The 16,332-nt window shown below is 40.3% G+C and overlaps 1 protein-coding gene across 1 annotated transcript in view; it reads left to right on the plus strand.

The window, feature by feature from the left end:
* LOC119719377 (116 kDa U5 small nuclear ribonucleoprotein component-like) overlaps positions 1–16,332 on the plus strand; it is a 155,722-nt gene that overhangs the window by 126,473 nt on the left and 12,917 nt on the right. Inside the window, exons 18-21 of the mRNA XM_038188805.1 lie at positions 1,512–1,602; positions 6,423–6,509; positions 10,283–10,409; positions 16,047–16,134. Coding sequence (XP_038044733.1) covers positions 1,512–1,602; positions 6,423–6,509; positions 10,283–10,409; positions 16,047–16,134 — 393 coding nt within the window. The remainder of the gene's footprint in view (positions 1–1,511; positions 1,603–6,422; positions 6,510–10,282; positions 10,410–16,046; positions 16,135–16,332) is intronic.

Consider the following 16,332-nt stretch of genomic DNA (forward strand, 5'->3'; position numbering starts at 1 on the left):
TTCCTCCGGCTGCGTGTGCCCCGTAGACGGGCCAGGGACAGGCACGGTGCGCCCCGTAGCGGGGCCACCTTTTGCCGTTCGTCCCTTTATGGGTACTGCCCCGGCGTCAGACAATTTCCTTGTCTTGCCGGTAAGTTTCCCCTTCAGTTGGGCGGACCCGTGAATATTGACCGAAGACGGTGGGGTTGTACGGCCCCCCGCTTGGTCAACGGGTCCGTCAGCTCCGACAACCGGCAGTGGCTGAAGGGGCCGACTAGGGGACTGCTGCCGCGGTGACGTACCATCACCGGTGCAGTCCCCCGAGAACTCGGGCTTGTCTGGTGGGATGTACGTCCCTCCATTATTGACACACCCAGTCCTCCCCAACTTCCTAGATTTACTCATTTCTTACTTCACTTTCACTCAAATACTTCACTAGAACAACTCTACAATAAACACTTTCTCTTTATTTCTTCGAAATAGCTTTCTCCAAGCAAAAGAGGTACCAATAAAATAGTGAAATTCAGGTCGATTGAAATTCCACGTCATACCTCGCCTGCGGCTAAGAGAAAAAGAGGACGCTAACGTAGTGCGCATGTCACAGGGCGTCGTGGGTAGGACACGTGAGGGCGCTATTGTATGTAAAACTCTTAGCGAATTGCCTGCCGGCATAGGGAACAATGCATGTGTAGTATTCGCTCTACAGGTAAGTATTCGCTCGTAGACCCCAACTACACTACTGTGGGGGGGGGAATTAGGGAGACATTTCATTGTCTCCCTAATGCCTCAGCCCCTATTTATAGGAAAAATTGTCCTGTCCCAAATAGGCTAGATCATTGCTTGTGGTCCAATTAGTAAAAATTTGTGTGGGGGTAGGATAAGGTAAAATTGGGGTTGAGCCCCCGCTTGGGGTATTTAAGTTGGAAAAAAAAAATTGTGCACAAATGTATGGGACTGTTTCCTGAGTGGCCCATTATCGGTAATAAGTTATTATTATTACCATCGTAAATAGTACCATTTGGGAGACGCCTTAGCATCAAAAGTTATACCTTTGGGAGACGTGGAATTAGGGAGACATTTTTGTATCGCGATGCCATCGTGACATTTCAGAATAATGATTATCTATGCATTGGTGAATCGTTACACCCCTGATACTTTTGGGTACATAACTTGTCTAAATTTGATAAATATATATGAGGTATAGTAAACCAATCAACATGGTTTATGTTGAGTGGATAGTAGATATTAGCTCTCCTTGATATTGGAAGTTAAACTTCAAACCATGTTATATTTGTATAGTCTTAGCAGATGTATTGTGCCCTGTAATTGGCTTCACCCCAAGTATTCACTAGTAGATACTCCCTCTTCATGACTGTAGAGGGGTCTACTAAATAAGGAGCTGAATAAATCTTTCATTTTATTTTCTTTTTTCATAAAGTCTTGTACTACCTGGCCAAGGGAAGCTGTCGTACGTGATGCGTTATTAAGAAATCGTCTTTATCTTGTTATTACTGTCTCTTTCTATCCTGAAGATATCAAAGTTGCTGATCCTGTGGTGGCCTTCTGTGAGACCGTGGTTGAGACTTCATCACTGAAGTGTTTTGCTGAAACACCCAACAAAAAGTAAGATAACAGCAAACAATCCTTGACATGATACAGACCACGAGTGCACACTTGTCGCAGTTCTCACTGCCAGCCATTATTTATGCTTGTCTGGTGGATTCATTAATGTGTGCCAGATTGGAATGCTGCTGGTAGCCACTAAACCTAGACCCAATGGGAAGGTGATCGTATGTTGGAGGACATACTTTCAAGAGTCCTATAGTTTTGAGTTTGTTTAATCCACTTCAGGGACTCAGGCCTTCATTTTTAAGGAGCGCGAGCGCGATCGCGCTCCTTCGCGCTCCTTAACACGGTTTCTGGCGCGCGAATAATAGCGCTCCTGGGTAAATTTGTAAGCTTATTAATTGTCGACTCCAGTTTTTGTCTGCATAAAAGCCGACAGTAAAATCTTGTCAATCCAAATTTTATACTTGATTTCTTAACTTGTCATCCCGATGTTTGAACGATTTTGTTGCAAAAATATCAACAAATACATGGATACATCAGCCATTTTCTTTTCGTCAACGACATGTAGCACGTTCCATTATGATCAAGGTTATGGCAGGATCGTCATTCAGACGTGCACCGCCGTTAAGTGAATAAAATGAAATAATAATTACGGTTGATATCAGTTTATAAATTAGTTTATAAATATTTATAATGTAAACCTAAATAAATAAACCTCCGATGAAGTGAAAACACAAAACAATTATGAAATGGATGGGCTGAGCAATTAAAACCACCTACTTTGTAATACCAACACCCCTATTTTCGATAAAATGGACGTGGCCCAAGCACACGTGTTGAGTGTGGTGCAGGCCCGGTGTGTGGGCGATCACACGCATAATGCGTACTTGTGTTGTGCGCGATCTAATACTGCGCAGCCATACAACAGTGGGTCCGGGTAGGCCTATGTGAAATTACACCGTTTTTTTGGAAGTTGTGATATTCCAAAGGGAGCCAGAGTTTTTGAACGGCATTTTGAATGATCTCCGGTACATCTACAAGAAACTAGCGTTTATTTTTGACAAGTTTGGGTTGGAAATACCTTACGAAAGGTTGAGCTCATTTGTCCCACAACGATAGAGTGCAGAGCCATTTTCTGTGTGTCGACTACCGGGCTATGCCCGCAAGCGCGGCCGGTCAACAGGCCACCCGTGCACGGTGACATTGTTTGTGCGTAGTATCATTCGACATTTTGTAATGGCGTTACTTGTACATTTCTGTGACCTTACTTTCGATCCTTTTATTTTTCGTGCCCAAAACCAAATATTCATATAATTATTTTCCTTTTCTATTTTACTAATTTTGAGGATTTATGTGACAAAAAAAGTATTTCTTTGACAGATGTATGACCGGACTTAAATTAAATTTATTTTTTTTGGGGGGGGAGGGTGCTCTGGGCTCTATTCATCAATTTGGATAAAATTTAGAACCCCTCAAAAACACGGTTACACCACATGATACATATGCAAATTTAAACAAAAACAGTTTTTTGTAAAGTTAGTAAACCAAAACAATTAAACTATTTGATAAAAAAAAATCAATAAACAAAAACTTAAATAAACAGTAAATAAAACAAAACAAAATAAAAATAAAATAAAGTGAGTATAATAAAAACGAAGTAAAATAGAACAAAATAAAAACACTAAAGAACCACAAGTCAACTCCAATTTGTTTTTCATTTTTATTTCAACATCAGGATGATTCACAAACAAGTAAAACTTAAACCTATTATTTTGACATGGATTAATAAGCACTCAATTTGTAGTGAACAGTCGCATCTGTTTCTCAATTCTGATGCAAGTGTGTGTGCATGATATGAAAGGCTTCAGGAAATGATTTGGATTCATTTTTTACTTTGAGCACAAAACATGCAAATCAAGCTCCTCGGACTTCCCAGGAGAGCAATTTTGGGTGCTCAAATTGAGCTCCTCGGATTTCCCAGGAGAGCAATTAACTGAGCTCCACGAATTTCTAAAAATGAAGGCCTGGGACTCTTCCTGTCTGTTGCTAAAGGCTGTCAATCACCAATGGGCTCCATGTGCCTATTTAACACCTTCGAGAGCCCTGTGGACGGGACACAACCTGTTTGCGCATATTGTTTCGAGTGCATATAACGCAAAGTGGGCATGGTTTATTTTATTCTGAATGTGCACAAAGCCATAGCGTCTTTTTGTTAAGCATCAGGCGCAGTCAGTGATGCAGTCAAATGTTAATCCAAGTGGACTCTCCCTTACCGTTGAGGGGGTACTTGTACACAGAGCTTGTAGTGTATTAATACCACTGTGAAGAGTACACTCATATGGTGAAGTCCTTTCTTCCCATATCAGTCTGGTGCACTCATTCCTGTATTTTTCTACCTGCTTGGTCGACACACATATGTTGTAATAAGGATCAAAAATTCCTTACCTTTTATTTATGTATTCCTACACCAAACGTTTGTAGTCTCAAGTCTTTTTATTTGTTATCGAGTGTTGGAAGACACCAGTAATTCACTCTGTTCTAGATATAAGGTCAACATGGCAAAGTCATGCAAGCAAAGGTTACCTCAAACTTAGGTGTTTCTTTTAAAAGGCGCCCATCACAAGGGGGGATGAAAGGCCCCTTGGGGTGCAGGCATGCAACTTTTCCTCGGATCCGCTGATTTCCTCATTTTTTACCTCTCATGAATGCCATTACAAATTGAAAAACGCTGTACAAAGTCTTGTGTGATTTTGGAATTTCCTCGTTTTTTTCTAAATTCCCAGTTGCATGCCTGTGGGTGAGGTATACACAAAGAGAGGAGAGGACAAGGAGTACAGGAATATTGAAAAGGGTTAGGTGTAGACAGGTAGTGATTTACCTCATGCTTGAATTTGGCCTTTAGGCAGGCCTTTAGGCATTGCTATAGTATACAAATATTGACTGCTTTGAGTGGTGTAGTAAAATTAGTCTCCTGAGGTGATCTATGAAGCATTCCATTTGTCCGGAGGCAAAGCCGAGGGAAAATAAAATGCTCCATGTATCACCACAAGATAAAGCAGTCAATATTGGTTCATGAATTCTCTACTCTCCCACATATTTTGCTTCAGTATGTGATAACTGATTAATTTAATTTATATGCAATGAAACTTTATTTCAATTTGAATAAGAAATAAGTTGAAAATTTACTTACACTTTTCCAAACTACCCCTTCACAAAATGTTTGAACCCACAGAATCTGTGGGTGAGGTGTTATAAAAGGAAAATAATGATGCACCCAGAACAGAATATTTTGGAACACCTGTGCTAAAATCTGCTCCCCGAAGACGACTCGCCCTTCTAGATTTTCTGTTCACTGAGAAAGTTTGAAATCAGATAAAGCAGATGAACGTAGATGACTTGAGTTTGTGGATGAGTCCCTTGTGCCAAACTTTCTTGAAAGGCCTTCAAGGTATCAAGAGCAGCAAGCCAAGCTTCACCATTACAATCTAGTGCCTTGTTCAGTCTAGTGTCTTGTTCAATCTAGTGTCTTGTTCAATCTAGTGTCTTGTTCAATCTAGTGTGGCTGATCAGAAAAAAAGATCATTACTTGTTCATCATGAGTGTTGCAACAGTATTGGAATTCATTGAGCCCATTGTCCTTAAGATAATTGTGGATTGGAACGTGGCACATTCTACGTTGATACTGCATGGAGACAGCGTACCAAGCTGGAAGATGATATGCTGCTCCATGCCTTTGCATCACTTGTCATTGATTTGACGATTAATTAATCATCAGAGAAGGTGGTGGAGTGAACGATTCCTTGTTTGCATGGGGGACGTATTAAGCCGTGAACCCCAAACACAGCAGGTGGCGTCAGCCAGTGTGACTCTCCAACCCTTAACTCGCAAAAGGAATCAAGGATGAATTTCACTTGAGGCTTCTTGAGGCAGCTTAAACAAAGAAATGGAGGTGAAGAAAGAACTGTTAAGAGACGGAACTTACAGAGGCTTTTTCTTACTGAGTGATTTTTTTACAGAATGGTTTGCTTTAGGTAGCCACGGTTAAAGGGTACTTTTCTGTAGTACCTGCCATTCACACAGGATTTTCTGATGGCTTTACATTCGGAAACATAAGCCTTTTTTTATACTTCTAACTTCATTAGTGGATGTTTGTAAGACCACCAGCCCATCAATGAAATGTGCCATGGTGGTCAGTTTTGTAAACTTTAAATTTCAACAAATGAATGTCCCAAGCACATATTTATTCCCTTATTTGCATTTTACAAATACATCAATCATACAATGCTTACTGTGTGCTGTCTCAATGGGTAACAATAATGTAAGTGTTATGTGGGAGTGATCTTACTGGTTCCTGTCTCGTATTCAAATTGAGAGATTCAGAGCCAACATGTAGCTTCACATTGTGCACAGCGCACATTGACCAGTGAGCTATCCAGATTTTTAAACATTGAGATCAGTGGACTAACCTTTACTGACATACATGTAGAACCATACACTGACACATGCGAAGCTCCTTTGACCAGTAGGGTTACCAAAATATGTGGGCACCGCAGTTTCAAGAACACACAAAAAATATGCTCCCCACCATGGTTCTAACTGCAGAAAGTGTCCATCGTCAAAAAATTGAAAAAGAAGAGAGCGTTAATCTTGGGTTTATCTTTGATACATACATGCTGGTTATCTAGGTGTTGCCAGGGCATATCACAGTTGTTGGACAATGGCAGTAAACTTTGTGAAAACATTTGGTTTCACAAAGATAATAACATGAGAATCTATTTAATCTTGATTAGAGTCACAAGGTGCAATTAGCACTAACTAGAAACATTGTTTGTGAATGTCTTCCATGATAACTCAAGAAGTTCCTTTTTTTGCAGGAATAAGCTGACCATGATCGCTGAGCCTCTTGAGAAAGGACTGGCTGAAGACATCGAGAGTGAAGTTGTTCAGATAAATTGGAACAGGTAAAAATCAAATGAAGTGTTTTTCCTTTTTGTTGGGGGGGGGGGGTTGACTTGTATTTAAAATTAAAAGACTTATGATGTTTTGTCAACCCCCCTCCCAAACAAACAAAGATGAAACTTTTCCAATTTTAATCGGAAATCCGATTTTTTGAATTTCCCAACGAAATTTCTGATTTTATAACGATTTTTTCACAAAATGTCATTTTATTTCAATCATAATTTCGAAGAAAAGTCAATGAAAAGTCGATGGAAATGGCACGTTAAAATCATCACGAACGTAGTTTTAATCTCTTTCAACGGTAGAAACACAGGCCATAACAATGATCGGAGCCTTTTCCGGCTGGACAAAAGCTTAAACATTGACAGGTGACATGGTAAAATCACTGTATCGCAGGTGCATGCATCTATGTACAAAGATGATATGCAATGGTACCAGTGTACGTACTGCACCGTCCGCTAGCACATGGCCGGTCGGGAATGGGTAGCCTCGTGAATGATCCAGTGGATAAAATCATTATGTTGTGCGATTTGGAGGTTTCAGATTTAGTTGTACAAAATGCAATGCTTTAAAAATCATGACGATTATCTCGAGGATAGCGAAGAGAGCATTAGCGAAACATTTCACTAGCATTTGTTGGAAGAGAAAGACGATAATGCCTGAATTTTGCGACGATTTTGGCTGACCCAATGCGAGGAAAAGCATTGTTCTCAACCCATTTACAACGACATCTTTTCAAAACTACGGGCATTGCAGCTTGTCAACGACAGACCTTTTGTCCCGAAACGGGTATCATGCTCCCGTCTTCCAATTCAAGCAACACACTTAAGCTTCACCCATCAATGTACCTTTGTAAAGACTTCAACCCAACGTTATTTCATCTCGCCGATCTTCTCAAATAAATTCAATGGGACTGTGATAATCGGCGCAGTGGACCGCTGGTCTAGTCGCTAATCCCCCGCTGCGGTTTCCCTTTAGCGTGACCAGGTTTGAAGTTTGCTTACGACTGTGGTACCACGTTTCTAGATTATTACAAACTAACAATAGGGGGCGCTCAGGAGTTAAGTGTTAACATTGTAAGGAATAGCCTTTAGTACTACCGCCCGAACATCGGGTGCTTAATTGCTCCCTATTGTTGGCTTGTGGCTATAAAAAAAAATACGTAGTAAGGCACACAGCATCACAAAACAAACGGCTCTTTTCAGAGCCACCACAACTTCCAAAAAGAGATAATTCAGTCTGTCTTGAAAAAATAAAGTTTAAAACATACCGTGGTTCCCGCCCCAAAAAAAGGTTAATCCGAAGAATAAAAAAATAAAAATCTTAAACAAATTAAGAACCCCTCCGGCCCCGCCGAAAAAACAATCCCAATGAAAACAGGTTTCCAAGATCTTCAAACGCCCCACCACATATACATTGTACAAATGTTAATCCGAAATTATTACTTTTGTTTATTTATTATTATTAACTTAAAAGAATCCCTCCCGACAAACAGTAATCACCAATTGCTGTGAAATTACACATGGAGACACTTAAACCCGGAAGTAATATTAGCGCCCTCTCTTGCCTGATTCCAGCAAATGCAAAACGAAAGCAAAATGTCACTTGGCACGAATGTGCGCTATAGTTAACCGAAATAATTACAATTTCAAAGAATCCCTTCAGAAACAATAATACCCAACTGTTCCAAAAAGTCAACAACCAAAAGGCATCTAGGCTAAGGATCAGGAGTCATTAAAACCCGGAAGTAATGCATGTATTGGCGCCCTCTCTTGCCCGATTCCAGCAAATGCAGAATGAAAGCAAAATGTCACTCGGCACGATTTGTGCTAGTGACCTACTTGCCTGATTCTTCTCAGCGATGATGCCTTTTCCTCCGGATTCAGGTCCTCAAATATTGAACAATGTTCCCTTAAAGGTATTTTATTTATTTCATTTATTCATCACCATCAGTTAAATATTAAATATACATTAATAACAGACGTACATACCAACAAATGACCATCTTTTCATGTCTTCGGACGTGCGTTACACGATTAAAACACGCACGCACATGTACCGTACCTTGTGCACAACGAATGGGGAAAACTGCGCTCCGGTTTTAGCGAGGTTCCGGCTATAACGACAGTATTGTGAAAGTCCATCGGACCTCGTTATAACGGGAGCCGACTGTACATGTGTGTAACTGCAGCGCGGCCCAGATTTCGGACACGTATTTTTGTTCGGCCTATTTTCCGATATTTTTGCCATATGCCAGTTTCATCTCTGGATAGAAACACAGGCCATAACACTGATCAGAGCCTTTTCCGGCTGGACAAAAGGTTAAACATTGACAGGTGACATGGAAAAATCACTGTGTCGCACGTGCATGCATATGTACAAAGATGTATGCAATGGTACCAGCGTACGTACCGCACCGTCCGCGCTAGCGCATAGCACATGGCCGGTCGGGAACGGGTAGCCTCGTGAACGATCCAGTGGATAAAATCATTATGTTGTGCGATTTTTGGAGGTTTCAGACTAAGTTTTACAATATTCATTGCTTTAAAAATCATGATGATTATCTCGAAGATAGCGAAGAGAGCATTAGCGAAACATTTCACTGGCATTTGTTGGAAGAGAAAGACGATAATGCCTGATTTTCCCCCATGTACAAATGCAAGTGGAGTAGTAAATTGTGTGGTACGGTTGAATCATGGACATGATTGAAGCACCATGAACGGTGCCCTTGTCTTTCGGACTTGTTCCTTGACTTTAAAGTAAAAAGTGAACTTCTTTGTTGATGACTCCTTAACTCTAACCGTAATTCAGGCGTTTTATTCAATGAAAACACTGTCCATTTTTTTTCATCGTAAAATTTGTTGTATCGAAAATAATTAAGCAGGAGTTGGTGTCCGGAAATTGGGCATGAAGTGTATTGTACATGCATGTACATGTGTGTAACTGCAGCGCGGCCCAGATTTCGGACACTTTTTTTTGTTCGATGTATTTTCCAATTTTGTTGCCATATGCCAGTTTCATCTCTGAACAAAAGGCACACGGGAAAGGCAGAATGCTTTCTCTAACTGTAAAACCCAAAGAAAAATCATGTTGGAATTTTTTCTTGGTATTCTTACAAGTATTTTTGAGGGGAAAAGTCCCCTGCACTTGGAGATGGCTAAAATGAATTTCATTAATGACCTTTCACATCCAGCATCGTCGTTTCTTTGTAATATGCTGTGCACTTCTGTTTCCATTTCACTTTAGTTGCGTGAAACATGAAATGTATGACAGTGTGAAGATTTACCTATTTACAGCAGATGGGGGGTGTGTTCTTCTCACTTTCAATTTTTTTATCCAATCACTACCACAAATTTCAGAAATTCTGGCGATTTTGGCATGTGCATCTGTAACTGGCATGAATCGGAATATATTTTTGATTTTTAAAAAGGAGAGGTCAACTTTTGGCTACATATTTCACTTTGAAGTCAGGCGATTTATCAGTTTCCATAAATTGATATACCAGTTACAATTTTAAAACGGCCTATTTGGGGGTGTATTTCTTAAAAAGAAAATGAACAAACTTATTGCAAATTCTGGAACCTTTACTCGTTAATTTTCTGTTGTATTGGAATCCCCTGTGTTTTTTTTTAAAGAATTGTCAGGACATTGCAAAGATTAAGAATGATTGATTGTAAAAGTATAGTACCCACTGCATTTAGGACATGTTCCCCATGTCGCTCATTGCTTTTTTGAATGATTGTCTTCTATTCTTTGATTTCCTTTTTTTTTCCAGGAAGAGATTGGGAGAGTTTTTCCAGACCAAGTATGACTGGGATTTACTGGCTGCTCGTTCCATTTGGGCTTTTGGACCTGATACTACAGGTCCTAACATCCTAGTTGATGATACCCTTCCATCTGAGGTGAGGTCAAGTATAGAATTGTCCATCCCATTGAAACAACCCATGGATATCTTTTGTAGCTTGGTTTTAATATAATATGGACTCTGTTTACAATAGTAGATGGTGCTTTAGGTCCACTTTTGTGAGCCCCAGTGGAAAGGACACATGGCATACGCATAGCTGTTAGCAGGCACATGGTGCAAAATGTGCACACCTTATTCTGAAGTGTAAACACCTGTTGTGTCCTCGCTTGAGCATGTCAGCAATGTGTCTGCAAATTTCCTTCCCAGTTGAACTCTCCTACTGATGCAAATGTCACAAACCGTTAACAAATCTACCCACTTCCTTTCTCATATAGCATATGTAAAGGCTGGTCACCAACTGCCAGAACCCCTATGGATTAAACCACATAACTGGCAAAACCTGTTGAAGGGGCTTGATAGATAGGGTGGCCTTGGATACTGCAACCATCTTCGAGGGCAATGCCTTCGTTTTGCTGGGATATGCATGAGTAAACCTTTTGTGCTGTCATCGTTACTAAACTAAATCCATCATTGGCAGGCACTCGCCAGTGTTGGCCCACCATACCTATCAATGTCTGTCAAGGCACAGTACCCTCAGCTAACCAAACTACCACAGCCGGTCCATTGTATCAGTATGAACCCAATTGCAGAACTGTTCAAACCTGTACCTGATAGATTTTGAAAAGAGTTGAAAAGGACCATTGTGTTTGCTGCCAGCAAGCATCTGAAAAGTCTCCCATTGTGCATGCATTTAACAACACAACTAATATGTGTACGAGCACAGTTTGGACAAGATCACTGTTACACCAGTATGTTTTTTCAGTCCTGATCAAAATTTGCACATTTCTGTGAGAGAAAATGCACTCAATATGAGCTGGTTTGTACGCAACAAATGTTTTTGGCCACCCTGTTAGCAGTTTTGAAATGACTTTTTCTTATTCACCATGCTCGTTCTTACTGAGATTTTCTTGATGCTCTGTTCCTCTGCTTTAACAGCTAAAAAAAAGCGGGCTGGTTTTTTTTTTCATATCAAAACCTAATTGATAAGGGCCCATGTGGCAGTTTAACTTGTCATTTTTTGTGTGCAAAGATGTGGGCTGAATTGGAACTTCTGGTGAATTCAGATAACCATTATTCAGTTTGACAAATTAGGATCACCTGATTTTAAAATCTTTGATTTGTGTGAGTATCCCACAATGACCCTCTCATAAAAAATATTTTTAAAATGAGCACACACACGTGTGCTTCAAACATGGACACCCTTTTGTGTCTCTTATACTTGAATGTTTAGGATGAACCTGTTTTGTACACCTCAAAGGGTACTTTTGTCTGTATGTACACACATACACCCCTTATAGTATAGCAGTGATATAACATGCAGAGCTGCCAACTCTCCCAGATTTTGAAGAAGACTCCTGGAAATTGGTTGATCTCCCAGACACATCTAAAAAAAAAACCCTGCATTAGGCCAAAAAAAAAATATATTCGCTCTCTGGTCAGACCAAAGTTCCCGAATTGACGCGGGGACGCGGCTTTTTTTCTTTTTCTTCAAGCTTGGATTGTACAGACAAGGTGGGGTACTATTTTGCTATTTGGTGTCCTCATGTACATTGGTGTCCTCCATAATTTGCCTTGGTGCTCTCGATCATTTGCCTTGGTGCAATTTCCCATTCCTTGGTGCTCTTTGGTAAAAAAAAAATTGAGGAGGTGCGACAATAGAGGGCACTGTTGGAGCTACCGCGGAACATTTTGGAAAAAAAAAAGATTGACGCGCATGATTAAAATCGACGCGCGCGCTGACCAGAGACCGACTTTTTTTCTTTTTGGCCTTACCGCAAGAAATTCCTGTTGTTCAACTGCCACTGTCTGAGTCTAAATAAAGATAACAGAAATACATTGTCTCCACTTTTCTAAATTTAAAACTATCTTTAAAACTGAAAACATGTAGGTTTTATATAATTCCAAGTGCACTGGAAACATTTTTGTCAAATTAAAAAAAAATCTGATCGTACCTTGTCACAACCTAAATTTCTGCAAAATAACCTTGTATGTGAAACACGAATACTGTGCCCAGCAAAACGAGCGACAAACAGGGGACGAGGTGGCATTAGGCAAGCACAGTAGTCTGGCTCCAATTGTTTCATAATTCCAATTGTACTGGAAACATTTTTCGTACCTTGTCAAAACCTAAATTTCTGCAAAATAACCTTGTACGTGAAACACGGATACAGTGCACCAGCAAAACGAGCGACAAACAGGGGACAAGGTATCCTTTAGTCAAGTCCCAAAGATTCGCTTTGATTTCGGTGTGTATTTGGTCGTGTGTTATGTACATGTACATGTGCGTTGTTTTGCAGTGCATTATGCATGCAAGCAACTCTGTTTAACGTGCAACATGACGGAGACTACTGTGGAAGCAAAAAAAAAAAAGGCAGTGAAGATGATGACATCATAGACTTGAAATCAAGTCTGTAATGAGTGGTTTTAATCGCGTCCGCCGCGCGCGACTGCCAAGCTCTGTGCCGGGGGTACGACGTACTGCATGCTGTCCTAGTAGCGGGGACGCTACGTACATTTTCGACCCCATGCGTGTGCTCCCATTTTCGACCCCATGCGTGTGCTCTGTGCATTACAGACTTGAATAACTCGTTGTCAGTTTGTGCATAGGCATTGAGACTTGCTACCAAAATTGGACGGAGCAGTCTGATTGGTTAAGAATCAAAAAAATATGAATATTCAACAGGCATCTCTTAGCTGATGAGTTTGGCTTGCACGACGACACACACAAGTTTACATACAAACCTGATTATCGCGGCATGTTAGTGTAGTCTTCACAAAACATTCTCAATCGCTTACATCAAATTTCTTCGGATTTCCTATCACCCAACGTTAAAATGGAGGTGTTGGAAGCTAGCACCGAAAGGTATAGAGGTTCCATTGACCATGGGTTGCGAAAACTGGGGATTTCCAGTGCTCTGAAACCCCAACAAACTGAGGCAATCACAAGTTTTCTTAACGGCAACGACACCTTCGTGAATCTACCGACCGGGTACGGGAAATCCCTGATAAACAAGCTAGCCCCTTTCTGTATCGACTTCATAAAGGGTCTGAGAACTTTTTTTATTTTTACTTGCACAAAATTGTCTTGAAACATGACATTATGGTCACAATTACAAATGTAAAAATAGAGAAACCGCGAACGAGTTCGTTTTCAGGGTGATTAGTTAAACTACAACAAACCACATGGGCCAAAAGGAGCTTACGTTTACAGTCGGTGCGCACTTCATTTTTTGAAGGGGATTTACAATTATTCGTAACAGTTTCAAATTCCATAATTACTTAAATATTACTCCTTTTTATTCAAAGACAGTTGCAAAAGTACTAATATTATCTACAATGTTATACTCTTTTTTACTGTAATTTTAAAAATAGGACTGCCAAATCAAATGGAAACTTCAAATGATCGTGTGATAATTACAGAGTTGTAATGAGTCACTGATTTTTGTGACTCGAGTCGAGTCGAGTCATTTTAAAGAAGTGACTCGAGTCGAGTCGAGTCATTAGGTCAACAAGGTCGAGTCGAGTCGAGTCGAGTCACAGTGTGTGGTCGAGTCGAGTCGAGTCGAGTCAAGTATTTAGCTCGAGTCAATTCGAGTCACATATATTTGAACACTATATAATAAATTACAATAAAAAGCAACAAACACAAGAGAGAAAGAATACAAGGCACCAGTCTATTACAAAAATCCAAAGACATAAAGTATGCTGTTTGGTACCCAACCAACAGTTTCCATTGCTAGCTCACGTCACAGATAAGAAGATGTGAAACTTCGGTCTTATAACTGTTTTGGCTTCGGGTCTAGATTTTGCTGATCGTTGACAACGTCAAAACCTAATTACATTATACAAAACTGTTTGTGATTATTTAAAGGTGGTCCCATCCGTATCCATTATTTTTGTGTGTGAAATCGGGACATAAATTTAGCCAGCGTTCCACCAAGAGCTTTATAAGAAATCGCCCGAAACCAATGATGAAACCACGGATTGAGAAATGCGTTTTAAGTCTGGTTCCGGGTTTAGCATTACATGCTATAGAACCACAAGGTGGGAGTCCGCGACACGGTGTATGTTTGTTGTATCATTATGGAGGAAGGAAAACAGACGGCCGCTGTATATGAACGTACATAATTCGCGAACATAACGTGACGTGAACAAAAACTGGCAACGTGAACGGCGCGGCGTAAGTCATTGCAAATATTTTTCGCAAGTAAGTTTTGCTTTTATTTTTGGGACTCGAGTCTTATTAGCCTTCCTCGAGTCAAGTCGAGTCATTCTGATGAGGGACTCGAGTCGAGTCGAGTCATTTGCTCGCAGTGACTCAAGTCGAGTCGAGTCATTTACCTGTCAGGACTCGAGTCGAGTCGAGTCACCAAAAAATGTGACTCGAGTCGGACTCGAGTCGAGTCATTGACTCGAGTCATTACAACTCTGGATAATTACCCCTATATTTATAATGGATGTTTCTTCGTAAGCCAGATGGGCTACCATTGGCCGTCGCTATGGAAATGTCATGCATATGCATTGCAGTGGCTGCATATATGAATATTTGCTTGAAAACGTCTATAGTCAAGTCGTTAGACACAGACTGACTATGCCGCGCGGTAGTACATGACTTTTGCATGAATGGTTGTAGCGTTCACGTTGCATGAATGGCGGCGGTATGCGGATTCTGGCGCTGATGACGGACATAAACCACTATAGTCTAACAACTTGTCATCAAGTCTAATGACATCACAAGGGCAGAACTGCACTTTTCAAGCAATTTTCAAAAAATGTTAACTTTTCTAATATTATTATTAATCACTAAGTTATTTTACAATTCTATTGTACATGTAGTACTGTACATTCTCCTTCAAGACACACCCTCTCTCTATATATGGTTGCTCATTGCGCACTGTACTTATCCTCCCTGACAACAGGATTCAAAAGTTGGCATCTCTGGTACAAGCCAGCTAGACTGGTTCCCTGACCTTACAATTCCTCGAGGTCTTTAAATTGCTTCGTGTCGCGTTAAGTGGTTCAGGGAACCAGACTTCAAGAACATGATTATGTTTCTTGTTTTTCCCAGCATCTACGAACACAAAACCACAAACAAGTCAGTGTAACAATATTTGTTTTAAAATACTAACACCCAATCCATCAATTTCTGAAAATTACAGCAAAAGCAAATGTTGTTTGTTCCCTTTAAAGGCAACCTGCAGCTTGAGTCATATTGATCATCACTGTAGGGGCACCATTTTGAACTTACAAAACCTATCTGGATGAAGATATACATCTGACACTAGTCTATGTATCAGGCATGCAACTTTTCCTCGGATCTGCTGATTTCCTCTTTTTTCACTTCTCATGAATACCATTACCAATTGAAAAACACTGTACAAAGTCTTGTGTAATTTGGATTTTCCTTGTTTTGTCTAAATTCCCAGTTGCATGCCTGATGTATGGATGGGCTATTAAGAAAGCCATGATGCATGCCACATGGGTATTGAAATGGTATTTTAGCAAATAACTACTGACCCTTTCATAGTCCATTTGTGTCTGCACTTTTGTAATCACAATGTCTTGTTTATTTAAGGTTGACAAGGCATTGCTTAATTCTGTAAAGGACAGCATTGTACAAGGATTTCAGTGGGGAACACGAGAAGGACCACTGTGTGATGAACGTAAGTGTGTGGACAATGCAAAATTACCATGGATAGTTACTGATTTCATACCGTGGCAAAACTTGTTGATGGTCATGCTTCAAAACACTTTTTTTTAAGTTTAGATTACGCCTATATTATCGTACATGTATGTGCTATTTAGTACAAAATGGCTGAGCAGATGAAACAGAATTTAAGTAAACAAAATCATCACAACCC

Source organism: Patiria miniata, unplaced genomic scaffold (genome assembly GCF_015706575.1).
Source record: "Patiria miniata isolate m_02_andy unplaced genomic scaffold, ASM1570657v1 HiC_scaffold_8, whole genome shotgun sequence".
NCBI classification, from domain to species: domain Eukaryota; kingdom Metazoa; phylum Echinodermata; class Asteroidea; order Valvatida; family Asterinidae; genus Patiria; species Patiria miniata.